At 35.4% G+C, this 14,287-nt stretch overlaps 1 protein-coding gene across 3 annotated transcripts in view; it reads right to left on the reverse strand.

Moving 5' to 3' along the window:
* Nucleotides 1–6,074: 6,074 nt before the first annotated feature.
* The window catches only part of PAPOLA (poly(A) polymerase alpha), a 46,044-nt gene continuing 37,831 nt past the window's right edge, over nt 6,075–14,287 (reverse strand). For 2 of the 3 annotated variants that reach the window (XM_085317477.1, XM_085317475.1), the window contains exons 19-22: nt 13,100–13,311; nt 12,655–12,720; nt 10,365–10,442; nt 6,075–8,262 (exon numbers count right to left, since the gene is read on the reverse strand). In XM_085317477.1, coding sequence (XP_085173603.1) covers nt 8,167–8,262; nt 10,365–10,442; nt 12,655–12,720; nt 13,100–13,311 — 452 coding nt within the window. In that variant the 3' untranslated portion in view covers nt 6,075–8,166. The remainder of the gene's footprint in view (nt 8,263–10,364; nt 10,443–12,654; nt 12,721–13,099; nt 13,312–14,287) is intronic. The other variant, XM_085317476.1, reaches the window with a different exon arrangement.

Here is a 14,287-nt window from a genome sequence, read left to right on the forward strand (position 1 = left end):
AGTAAACTTGAGCCTCCGCTATTTGCTTAGACTAACTTTTGTAAACCAAGGTAACATTTCTGTGCAATACTGTAAGCACTGCAGAGTAACACACTTTCTGCTGCTTTGTAAAACCAACACACTGTCCATCTAGAGTTCTCAGGCATTCTAAAGGAAAATCAGGATTTTTTTTTTTTTTTTTTTAAAGCAGTAGAAATAGAAGAGGTGTTGTGGAGAACCCAAACGCTAAAACAGACTCATATATCATCTCTGGCTCCAGATAAAAACAGTTTTTTTTTTTTTTTTTTTAAAGCAGTAGAAATAGAAGAGGTGTTGTGGAGAACCCAAACGCTAAAACAGACTCATATATCATCTCTGGCTCCAGATAAAAACAGCAGCACATTGCCCAGTTTTGCCTTCCTTCCTTGCTCTGGAACACTGTTCAACAGCATTTGTAGGGACCTTCCTCTTTCAGGGGATACCCTTAGARCTAATTTACAGCAAAATCCAAAGATGACATATCTAATACAAAACACATTCAAAAATTACCCTATGAGTTTCAATTAGTGTGTAATTCCTGTTTACAGTAATTATATATATATGTATATATATACACACACAAAAGGAATAATTTTAAACATCTTCTATGCAAAAATTCCAAGTGTTCTCAAATTCTCAACCAGTATTTGTGAAACATCTGATAATCACTGATCTCATTTCACACACAAGAAGTTTGAAGCAAAGACGACTAATAATCCAATCAAGGTCATACACATCCATGAAAGTCAAGATTCGAGTCTGACTTTGCTGCGAGCCAGTCATTACAACAAACTGCTTCACATCATGGTCATGAACTATAGCTGGGTTTTTTTTGTTTACATATTATACATTTTTCCCCTCATACAAGCATATTAGACATATTAKAGCAAAGATATTCTGATATGACCCCTTTACTTCCAAAGGAACTAAAACACTAGGACTATTTTGTATCAGGAAACATCCCGTAGCACCAGAACGAGCTGCTACAGCAGAAGGCAACATCAATGCTTGTATTTTGTTATGAACTGACTTGCAATGTTGGTGGAACGTCCAAGAAGGGATGACTCACATCCACAATTCTGCCGAAGTTTTAGTTGTTTGTTTTTAGGCTAGTCATTCTGGATTCAGCTTTACGCTTAACAGAAGATGCTGAAAGTAAAAATTAGTAATTTGAGGTAATCTAAAAATCTAGCACACTAAAACATTAAATAGTAGTAAAAGAGGAAAGAGATACCGATTTTAAGCAAAAACTAGAAGCTTGCTTTCATAACACATGTTCAGGTTGTCACCTTTGAAAAACTAATGGGTCAGAAAGGAAAGCGACTCTGTGGTGATTATACTAGCTCAAAGTGCAACTTCCATGCATTTTTAGAAAATAGCCTATAATAAATCAAATGCAAAAGTATTTCTAATATTTAAAAGAATCCTAGTAGTGCTAGATACAAGTTGCCATTTTTACTTCATCTGCAAAGACAGATCATCTGGCATGCTTCTGGCTAGACAGATCTTATACAGAGCTACACTACTGAAAATATGAACTAGCTCCTWGACCCTCAAAGCAAGTATAAAAGCAGAAGTTCGCATATATGCCTAAATTAAGAAAAGTTTAGGTTACTATAATCACAAKAAATTCACTGAGACTTGATATTCTCTAGAATGTGTATTTGTGTAATAATTTCTAAAAAGCAGCATGTGTACGTTTTAGTCTCTATCAAGATGAAAAATTTAAGAAACCTTTGGTACCTAAGTCAATTACTGCAAATGAGCCCATCAAAGCTCATATAACAGGAGCCAYTTCCTTGAACTTTTATTTATTAACACCGAGAAAGAAATAAAAGTGTTAATTTGTGGATTCATTAGGAAACTACTATATATTTTAACCAAGTTAAAAGCTCAACTCCATTTGCACCATCCTAAAAAAAAGTTTGGGAACAGCACTTGAAAAATTCTACACTGTTCCACAGAAAGTGATCTATAAAGCATGTGATCAAACAAAACCAGAATTTTTCATCCTGCAAATATATTAAAAATCAAAACATAAAAAACAGTTTCAATAGTTCAGATTAAAAGTTACTACTCTTGGAARAGGTTGTGAGAATGTTTTCTGCATCTTCTCAACTAACTACAAATACTACATACTACTTGRGGAAGAAAAAAGTATTCCCAGACGACATTGCATTTAGTGGTCAAATTGATCATTAGCATATAGAAAATCCACAGGCTTTTATGGACTAAGAATAGTAGGAATAATCGCTAAGAATTCTGATATACTGCRTGAACAGATAAACTACCAAATGTTACATCAGTCTTGCTGTTTCCTACATTGCGATGGCTAGAAACTATACATGATAAACTGTGGCTGCGACAATGAATGCTTCCATCCATCATTCCGGGCTTCTCTTATTCCAACCATGTGACTGAGTTGAATCAAGTTTATGACATCTTGGCAGGGAGAATCCCACAGAAGCTAATATCTAGATTGAATACATGAATAATGTATTTGTTGCCCATAAAAGCCAAAAATGTTAATTTTAAGAACAAGGGATCTCTTATTTCACTGTGTTGGACCAGAATAAGATGAAATATTTTTTTAAAGTCCTAGCAGATCATTCACAAAATATTTTAAAGATTCTTAATTACAGTAGCTTTTATATTTTATATTTTATATTTTTATATAGCACTGAAACTGCAGTTGATCTCCAGATGCCATTAAATTAAAAATTGCACAAAGATCCTAAATTAAGAAAAATCTCACTTTCAGAGCTACAAGCTCATACAAGCTGCAGAGCGCTCTCCTCACGCACTGAGCCGCCTTGGCACAGCGTCCAGGCATGGCCGGCTCTCTGCTGGGGGCAGCGTTCTTGGCTGCGAAGGCAGAGCATGCCCTCTGTCACTCATGGCGAGCAGTCCTGTCCAACTGTCTCTTTTCAACAACTTCATCATCAATCTCTTTATTAACAGCTCCACTGCAGACCGAGAACGCAAACAAGGACAACGCGCATGCCAGATTTCTGGAAGGCACACAGCATCAGACATCATCTAGGGCAAAATTTTAATAAATTTGAAGCTGTAGCTCTAAATTCCTCTCCTTTTTAAAGAACTTTTCTAAATAAAAATGATAAAGATAAATCAAACTTCATTATTTTGCATGTGTGTGGGGGGAGGATTATTCCTCAGATGCCACCCCCAAACACACTCAACCCCTATAAMCCTCCCGTTTCCCCCCACCTCAATTTGAATAGCCATATCAATGAGGCGTACGTGATCTAAGACTCCATTCAACTTTAAGAATTCATCATTTATGTTCCCCCAAAAGTGTATTTTATAGGCTTTATGTTAGCATATTATTGATGGAGCAAACATCACCAAAATAGCCTTAAGTGAAATGAAAGCTTTTGATGGATGTGTAGATTTTCAACTACATACAATATTTAAGTAGCCTTATTGAGGAAATTTAAGACAACAAACATAAAATGCATTCATAAAGCAAATGTGCTAGCTAGCTTGCAAATAAGAAAAACAAAGAGACATCTGCACTAGTAAGCTGTCCAGTATCTTTGTGGGCCATTGTTATTATGGGGCAGTTTAAATGCATTGGCTATTTTCTTAAAGAAAAAATTCACATGCAGCTTGCTTAGACAACAAGTTGCATTTTTTATAGTCTCACATCAGTAGTGATTTGCCTTTTTATCCTTTTCTATTACTTGTCTGAATTCAAATTCTTATTTAAAATATAGTAATTTACTGCAAAACAAAACTCGATAATATCTGCATTATACCATTAAAACCCAGCTTTTTCGAACCATTAGGAAACTTGACTTTTCTAAATGCAATATCTTTACAGTTTACCAGGTAAAAAATGAAAGTGTGAGGACATTTTCATTCTTGGTTTCTTTAAAACAATCCACTAGAATATTGAGATAATAAAAATACTGAGATAAATAAAAATGCTGAATGGTAACTGTGACTTGGTAAATTCTTTAAATGTGGAAAAACTCTCCTAAAGATAGCGTTCCAGAGTTTAGTCAGAACAATAAAAATATGCCTAAATTTCATTTTAAAAAGAAAGTTTAAATATCCAAAAAACAGATGGGACATCCAGCAGTTGCTCACTGGATTATCTTCTTCCTAATAAAATAGAAGACACCAAAGTTTGATATCAAAGTTTGCATTCTTTTGGTGATGATAGTGGCAAATGTTTGTAGATAYCTGAAATTTAGTTTGAACTTTGTAAGTGTATCAAACTGCATCTACCAGCAAATTTGTTTCTACTGAACAGATTCTTAATTCTGCCAAGATGATTAAACTAAAGAACATATTACCGATGTTTTCCCAGTATGAACTCGGAGATCTTTAAAAAGCGAGCCTACAGCATACACCCCTATTGAATGTGTGTAGCGTTTGCGGGTGTGCCCTCAAGACTTGTATATTTAAGTGACAAAACTTCAGTAAGTTTCATTCAGCTGCACCGATGTCAAGCAGAGATCGAGCATAGCAAAGCTGCTCGCCTAGGGTTTCCAAACTCATACAAAGGATACCAGGATCCCTTTAACACGTGGAATACCTCTTCTAAGGATTCACACAACTTCAAAAAACATGTGTAAGTAAATAATCACACTCTTTACCTCATAGTTTTGGGGTACGTATGCACAGATTCCAGCTTCAGTGAAGTGTAATATATTCTTGCTATACTCTATATTTGGTTATTCTAGAAGCTGAAGTACTCAGTCTTAATTTTGTATTGTTGAATAAATTTGATATTTGCAATAAGATGCATTTAATAGGCAATTGATACTTTTTTCTTCTCAGTACTTACTCAGCTACAAGTTTTAGTTTCTAAAATAACAAAGCCATCCCAAAATAACCCTCCCCTTCATGTCCCTCCCCACCCACACAGCACAAGGAAATGGCAACAACACTCACTACCCACAGCAGAGAAGCACAAGTCATCAACTCAAAAGTCTAATTCAAATCAGGATCCCCAGAATACCTAAAACTGTTAGTCACAAGTTATTAACGTTGAATATTTTCTCTACAACAGCAGTTTTCAAAGTCTTGTTTGCAGATCTTTGAGTCCATGAACTTACTTCCAGACATCTATGACAAGAAACTCAAACACAACCCTATTGCCAGTAGATTTAGATTCACTGACCAGGAATCTATTTCTACTACTAGAAATTCTTATTGGTCTGGAGGGAAAAAAAAATAATAATTAAAGCCATAACATCAGCTGTGAGGAAAGGAAGACAGGGTAGGCAAGATATAAAGATGATGAATTTGTTTTAAACAAGACAAGCAACTCTATACTGTGAAAAAAATATACACAACACAAAGGTTTAGGCAGGGTGTTCTAGGCAGGGTAATTATAATATGAAGATCACAATTATCAGTGGTTCTAACAGTTAAAGAAAACATAGTCAAAAATCAGGCTACTCATTAAAGTTACTCACATCAAGCAATTGGCAGGATTGGGCTCATGCTGATAAAAAGATCAATCAAATGCTGCACAGCTATTTGTAATTTTTACTTTTATTTCAGGGCAAGCTTAAACTATTTGACAAGAAGAGAAATAGTGCCATCTGCTGACATAAGGAACAGACAGTCACTTGCAAGGAAAGCAAGTGTAAGATGCCAAGACTGTTACAGTTAGTGTTTTAAAGAAAGTTTAGTTCAAACTTTGAGATAACAGTATACACCCCCAGGTTGCATATGCATGCACTTCTTCCAGGTTTGTCAGCCATTAAATAATTCAAGATTTTGAAATGGAGTCCTAATCAGGAGACAGGGAAAGGATGCTCTTAAAACATGTTTGTTAATAGATTCCACCCCCAGACCTCAAAACCCAAACCCACCAYACAACACACAATCTTTCCCTTTAACAAGCTGAAGTTTAACATTCTGCTGTTATTTCCCAAATCCAACATCACATTTATATACAGAATATTCCTGTTAGGTAGTATTTGTGCCTTTAGGTGGTACTGTGTTTTAATTAGCAGAAAATCTAACAGATAAGTTTTAATTCAGAGAAGTTTTGTACATTCAGAAAAATCAGGCAATTATGGGATTGTGCTGTTTTTTATTGTGTTTTCAATGGAGAAATACATCATCTGTTTACAAAATAGCTCTTGAAAAATACAAGGAGTACAGATACTATAAAACAAAGCAAACTCCAGTCATGAGACACTACGTACATCATGCGAAAGCAACAGTCTGATCTCCAGGTTATGAAAACTAGAATTAAAAAGTCACTATACAGAAAGATTCCAAGTTTCCAGCTTGGCAAAACTTGGGTGCAGTTACATGAAACGTTTAATAAAATGAAAGAGATTTTCCGATGTGTAAACAAAATGACAAGACTAAAATTTGTGCCTGGCAATTTCGATCTAAACTCCATAGCTACACAAAATACACAGACACCTTGTACACTTCAACTGTTAATATAACCTCCTTTGGGGGTGGACGACAGCAGGCTGCACAGGCCAAGGAAAAGAGAAGTATTGTTTACTAGACATCTTGAACAAATGGCAAAAAAACCCTTCAGTTACTGCACAGCCTAAGTAAAACATAAGCTACACTCTGACTTTGGAAAATTAATTTAGAAGGATAAGGGGAAGAGTGTAAGTAATTTAATTTTAACATGAAAGATGCACGTGTAATAGGACGGAGCACAATGGGAGAAGGGAGCTGATAAAACATGCTAATCAAAATATGAGAAGTATGATTTGACATCCCACTTATTTCTGACTAAGTAACAGTAACATGAAGTTTGTTATCTACATCTGGTATTACTGCTAATATCCCTCACATTCCTCAAATACTGATGTTCTTTGCCATGAGAGATTCAGTTTTTTTTAAAACAAAAAGTTGTTACTAATCTTGTTGATAGGACTACAGAACAAAAGATAGGAGTAAGAGAGCTTACTAGATGTCAAGTGCTTACAAGAAATAAGATTTTTAAAAGTTCAATGTTGTTCAGTATGTAAAACTACTTCTGATGAGCCATCTAAAATAAAAAGGTTAAAATTCTTTGGGAAAAATCTTTTTACCTTTATTTAAAATTTGAAGCTTTTTAATGCATACAGGACTTTTATGGAGTGTACAAAAATCATCTTATATTTAGTGATTCAAAAGCCATCAAGATGGGTGTTATTTTTCACAGGCACACAATATCTACTTAAACATTTTAGTCATGGGACAAAATTTTGAACTTGTGCCTACAAGCCATAAGGTATGGTGATAAGGTAAGTGAAAAAAAAAGTTAAGGGTCTGGCTTGTTTTTCTTTTATATAACAATTGTCCTATATTGTGCATACAAGCTAAAAAAACAAGACAAAAGAAAAACAAAAAACAACCAAAAAAAACCCCAAACCCAACACTAAATGCAAAAGCTTTTCCCAAGAAAAGGGATCAAAAAGGGTATAAGGAGATTGATTAGCTCAAAGGAAAGTTTATCTGCTGTTTGATTGCTGATCTGTATGCACCTTAAAATAATCCTATAAATAAAAGTAGACCACATGTTAATTATGTCCCACCAATACCAAAACCTTCTCAATTATTTTCTCAACATATGTCTTATAACCTCAAGATTTGACATTTCATTTTAAAGGCTTACTGCTGCTTGATGGCAGTTGAACTAGATATGCTATATAGTTTTCAACGCATAGCATATCATAGAACGTCATCCAATTTGCAGATCACTCGTATTGAAGAGATTCTTCAATAAAATGAAAGTATCAGCTGAAGATCTAAAATTAGTCATACTCCAATAAAAAAGTACATAAAAGTGCATTTAAGGGATTCTTATGCCAGTTTTATCTCAATTTTTGAAACAATGCGTCGAACATAAATTCAATCAGAATGTCAAATATGGCTACAAATAGTGTTCATGTTTTTAAAGGCAGTAATCCTTCGAAAGATTTAATGCAACTGTTGCTAACACATTAATAGTACTCCTGGCTTCACATACTAACCTGGACTTCCAATCAAGTGGTGATTTTAGCCCAGAAAGGGAAGTGCACAAAATATACCTAAATCCATTGCGATCATGTTCTAGTCTTGCATCTTTCCTTCTCCTTTTCTTTTTTCTCTAGCATTAGAAGACAACAGGTTGAGTTGGCAGATACTGTTTATGGACCCCTGAGGTTGTTTTTACCGATTCAATCTCAGTTTTATTGAATTCTTGATAACAGGAATAGGATTTGCAGGGAGAGCAGGGATATCTGAAAGGTCTGTACTGGATGTTTTCTGAAAAGAAGAAAAGTTTAGCTGTATTTTCACCTCACAAAAAATAGCAATTGGCACTCAACTTCAACAACGACAAAAGAATTAAGAATATATTTAAGAATATACCAAAATTAGGATAATTACAAATTGCTAAGTATAGGTGTAGACATTTCCCTTTGCCTACACAGTCATTATTAAGGAAAATCTGTGTAATTGTCTCTCCCATAGCATGTATTTCTTTTCCATAAGTGCAAGAAATTAAGCTGGACCTACTAATAACCTGTAAATAATGCACAATATCCACAAGACAGGAGTGCTTGATAGGTGACACCTACTATCTGATCTGTATCTTCAGTATTTAAAGATTGTTTTGAAGAAAGTGTTCAATTCACACAAAAAACATGGCTTAGTCCATGTCTCTTGTGGATGAATGATGAAAAATCATCTCCAATGTGAAAGGATGCGTTTTCATACATTTACGTTTCAGACATTTAAAAGCTCTTTACAGCCAAACTTCCTATTTTTCCTCAATGCTTTATAAAGAAGAGGCATGAAGAATTCTAAGACAGTACTAGAGAACTGTGGTAAGAATTTTACCTTAACAGTTATCTGAACAGCTTTGTCCCACTTAAAAGAATTAGAATTCATTCAGTAAAGCTATAACTGAAGCAAAACAAAGAAGAAACACTCTAGGTTCAGTATGATTCACTCACTGTTCTCATGTCAAAGCAGCCTATACTTCTAACATTGATCAGGTTTTTTTCCCCTTTCTTTTTTCTTAAGTACTTCTACTATACTTCAGCATATTACTTCAAGTATCCATTATACCACAATAGTTAGGCATTGCTTCCCATGATTTATTAAAAATGGTTTCCTTATGTTATAGATGTTCAAAATTTATATAAAATACATTTAATATATGGGAAAACTGCATTGAAATGACCACTTTAGATTTTCACTTAAAAAAAGTCAACTGTGTTAGTACTCACTGATACAGTAGCAAAGTCCAATGAAACAAGGATTCATCACCAAATAGCTTAGACAATCCTGATCCTTCCCCTGCTTTTCCCCACCACTCTCCCCCTGCCAGGAACCCACCCACTCTCTGGTTCATACCGACCTGCTGTTTAACAGTGTTTCTATTTACTGCTACACAAAAAAATGACAGAAGAGGCCCACTAAACTGGTTCCCAGATTACCTTTGCTATGATAATGATCACTCAATTTATAAAAACTACAAAACTTTGTATAATTATCCCACAATAATTAATGAAATAAACTTGGTACACTAAGCGATCTATAAAGAAACTAATTTTCCTGAAACAGTTTAGAGTGCCTGAGTAGCATTCAGCGTTTCAATCAAACAACTTTAGCACCTGCATCTAGTACTGCTCTCATAGTTCAAAAGCTTGATAACAAACATGATTAGTAGTATTGCAATATATCTCTTTTTTCAATCGTTATATTTGTTACACATCACTTAATAGGTAAAGCGTGCATAAAATGCTTTGTGATCAAAATCAAATTTCAATCAGTAGAGCAAGAGAAACTTATAAATACCAGCAAAGACAGACATTCTGAAAAAAATGTTACAATATTAAAAACAAAGATATAGAAAGAATTCCATGGGATTCTAAGCTTTTTTTCCAATGACACTTGCACTCGTAACAACTACAGTGGAAACAACGTAAGCTGGCTAATAAACTACCAGATTAGAACTTTTATCTTTCTTATATCAAATATCAGAATCTGAAGTTACACTTCAGACTTTTTTAACCACTACCAGGACATCTTTGAACAGCAGCTATTTAAAGCATTTGCTTCCTTGTTAGAAAGGATTATTCTGTGATGTGCAAAGCACAAAGGAATAAACTGAGCCCCTTACTTTGAAGGCACAATTCGGAAGAGCGAATCCAGCTTCAGTCAGTTTGTATGGCAAGCCATACGTGTTTAGCTACAATGCACATTCAATAAGATCAATGACCATCTAAAACAAAAATTGCGACAGTAACAAGCAACTTTCCATACAATGGATATTAAAAATTGTTAACACTTGGATCATTGTAATTTCAATATTGTCCTCACTAGCACACACATAGATGCATTGTTTTTAAAGTCAGTACCTGAGGAGCTTGCARAGAAGTTGTTGTCTGAAGAGTTTCTGGTTGAGAAGTAACGTTCACTTCTGTCTCAAGCTGCTCCTAGAAAACCAAAAGCCTCAACTAAACGACTTGTTTATGCCCTTCTGAAAGCTAAACAGTGTTGCAGCCTCCAGTTATGCAGCTATTTATGCAGAAGTCCATTAACCAAAATGCCTTAAAAGTTGCACAGATAGAGCATATCAAAGGCAGCAAGCATGGCTAACTACATTACTACCCATTCTTACACAACACACAAGTCACAAGAATGTTTTTCAAATTGGAAATGACATCAATACAAGCAACAACACTTTTTATGTCACTTGTTTAAGCATTTATGTTTATTATGCAGAATACACTTTGAAAACATTACATGTGCTTCAACTCAAGAAAAGGCAAAAGTGTAGTATCAAGGAAGATCACGTGAGAGGTTACAGAGGAGTAGAAAAACAGCTGAATTTTTAACAGATATAGTATTAATCAAACTAACACTAAGGAACTAAGCTGAAGTCACTGCACTAAGTTCACAAACAGCTGAAGATGAAGACTGAGACAAACTATATCTGTGACCACAGTGGGACAGATACTGCCAGAACATAACTTCACCACTCAGTAATTTTCGCAGAGTTCTCTAAAGACCAAATAGGTGCCCAAATATCCTAAGTTCCTACACAATGTCATCTTCATATCTCTGATACAGTCTTCAAAATCAGGATTGTGGATTTGCTACAATACTCTAAATTGTTAGGAGAAGAGAGAGTAAAAGAAGTTAATCACTCAAAGTCCAGTCTTGCCCAAAAGGTCATAAATTACCTTCTTCTCTAGAGTTACTAATGAACAAGTACATGGGCTTTTTGAAGTTTACATTACATGCATTTGTTAACATATAAACTGATATAGAATAAGGTCAAATAGAAAACACCTTACTTCAAGGACACACACAGAGGATGAGGTTTCACAAGAGAACCAACCTAACATTTGCCCCCTCAAAAAGGGTAAGGGTCTTGTCTACTTTTTTTCTTCCTCTCAGTGCTCTGCTCCCATTCCCTTCTACACAAACAAGTGAGCAAATTCAGCTCAACAACCATCGGGGGGGGGGGGGAGTCCGTTTTGCTTCTTTGATTTTATAGCAATTAGGAAGCTAAAACTTCTTGCTCAGGAGTCATAAGAAACAGTGGAATTATCAGTGGGTTAAGTACCAAAGGGCTACAGAGGAACAGACTTTCTCTTCCGTAATGTAAGGTATTTAAACAGTCAAGTGCACAAGACCACACCTGTTTCAAGGAATGGGTTTCACAGCTTGGCTGAGGTAAGCAGTTAGTTCATTATAGTGGAAAGGAGGTCTCAGTCCTGCTTGTTCCTGTTGTGCCAGCACTGGCAGTTGTCTGACCACAAACTAACTTAGCTCATTAATCTGGGGAAAAAAAAACACTCCACCTTTTCACTGGAACAGTTTTCCTGCCTCTTTAGCAAGTTGAATCAGTTTTCTGGACGACCATGTAAGTGTCAGCCAGCTTTTCAAGTGAAAGAGTGTGACTGCATGGCTGAAGCTGGGGAGTAGAACATTCTCCTTTTAACGACAACATCCTGTTAGTTTGTCTGCTACCATATAGTAAGACTACACTAACAGAAGGCTTCTACTTCAACAAAGACAAAGTATGTTTATGTTAATTAGGTTGGTCATTCCTCTGCTTCTTTCCATACATAATAAGGAGATAGGATTTAGAGAGGAGATTGACTATAAAAGCTAACAGGATTACCTATATCTTTTTGTAATAAAGACCTTTAACCAGAGGATCTACTTTGGACATTAATTAACTGCGTTTCTGCCTTCACCTGTGCTGAGTTCAAAGAGACTGCAAGATGACTATATAATAAAATATAATTCTTCACTCAAGAGTGTGGAAACTCTATAAACCAAAGCACTTCAATGTTCTAATAGATATCAACTTCTCAATGCATTTTCCAGGATATTCTAAGGAGAGCAACGCACAATCCAAAAAACCAGTATCAGTCCAAGTAGAAAGGCTATCATAAGGCTAAACAAAGCCTGTTACCCTTTCTGCTCAGTGGTAAGCAGAATAATTGTTGGCTAAATTACAGGATACTGGAACACGCTTAAATCTCTGAAGGTCAGCAAGAATTTACTGAATTGTATAAAATTTCTCTATCAGAAAAGACTTCAAACATCATCACCATAATTTTAAAGCTTTATAGATAATTTTTCAAAAGGAAATATTAATCTAAACAAATTATATGATCTAGTCACACATACCTTGGTTTCCATTTTTTCATGTTCATTCACATCTATACAGCAAGAATCTTCATTTATTTCATCCTGCTGAAATGCAAACAAACCCGGAAWTTTTTTTATAAAAAGTACAATATTAAAAAAGAAAAAATACGAAAATAAGAGGTCAAAATGTTTTTAAATACTAGATCAGCTGAAGGGCTTACAGTCTCATAATGCAAAAAAAATCTGCTTTTAAGAATACAAGAACTTTAGAATCTAAACTTTTGTGCTAACGCAATGTGTGTGTCACATATAACAAACATCAGCAAAACAAAAACAATACCAGTACCTAAGCAAGTTGAATACATAAAGACCCTACACAGTTCAAGGGAATATAAAGCAGAATACAAGAATCAGCTCTCTGCAGGAGAAATACGCATTCAACATTTTGGACATCGGTACATTATGATCTTAAAGTCTTAAATACCTCTTCAATTTTTATTTTCTTGGGAGACTCTTCTTTATGGGGAGATGATGTCCTTTTCACTGCTGTGACAGGGCTAGGTGTTTTTGTTGCAACATTTCCTGAAGTTCTTGGTGATGGATTTAATAGATGCGTTGATCTAGAGATTGTAGGCTTTGGTGGTGGAGAAATGGCTGGTTGTGTGGCAGTTTGAGGAATGCTTTCATTTGAAGTACCTACAAGTAAGACAATTTAAGAAGTTTCAGTAAGATTAGTTTTGAACTCAGACATTTCAGTTCAGTCACTGGTATTTTTGGTCTTCATCTGAAACCACTGTTACCAAAGTAGACATAATGGGTAAGCTAATGGTAAAAGCACCATATTTGGAACAGAAGGCATGTGTACATAGCACAGTCTAGTTTCAAGCTCATTGCAAGAGAATTCATGTGCCAGAAGCAGGGCAGCCATGCCAGTGATATTTTAGTTTATCTGATCAGCCTTGCTAAACAGCAGGGTACACTAGCCCAGAYAGTGCTCTGTGCTAATATAGCCATGTTGCTCTTGACAGCTAAAGAAGTTTTACAATCTTTGAGTCCCACACATATGGGCATATAGCAACTTCATCAAACTAAAGAGAAATCCAACATTCTCTTTGTCAACTTTAAACCTCGATTTTACTGTTTCTCAGCCTCAGAGAAAGCCCCCAGAGATATGAAGTCATCACAAAGCACCAGATATTAAGATCTGATATTCCACATATCAATTTGAAAAATGCTCCATATGACAATGCTTTACCTCTTCAGCTGCCTACCTCAGACAAGTAAGTGCACACAGGGAGACCCTCAGGGTGAGGAAAAAATATATTGCATAAGCTTTTCATTAATAACTACCAGGTGATGGTTTGCAATTCATCCAAATACAAAAAACAAACAACTGATGCTTCCAAATCCAAAAAGTTATGCCATTTAAGTTTCATTTAGTGCTCAAAAAAATTTATTCACATTCATACTGTGATTGATGATTAAAAAGACCAGAACATCTAAGATAGGAACACGAGAGAACTCCTCTTTAAAGGAGAGCCAGTTGGTCTCTACAATCAATTTCTGACTTGCTCCCTCTTTACAGCCGAAGTTCCATCGAAAAAAAAAAAAAGACAGAGAGAGACAGAGAGACAGAGAGACAGAGAGACAGAGAGACAGAGAGACAGAGAGA

Source organism: Rhea americana, unplaced genomic scaffold (assembly GCF_003343005.1).
Source record: "Rhea americana isolate MKP2758 unplaced genomic scaffold, rheAme1 scaffold_5, whole genome shotgun sequence".
Classification (NCBI taxonomy): domain Eukaryota; kingdom Metazoa; phylum Chordata; class Aves; order Rheiformes; family Rheidae; genus Rhea; species Rhea americana.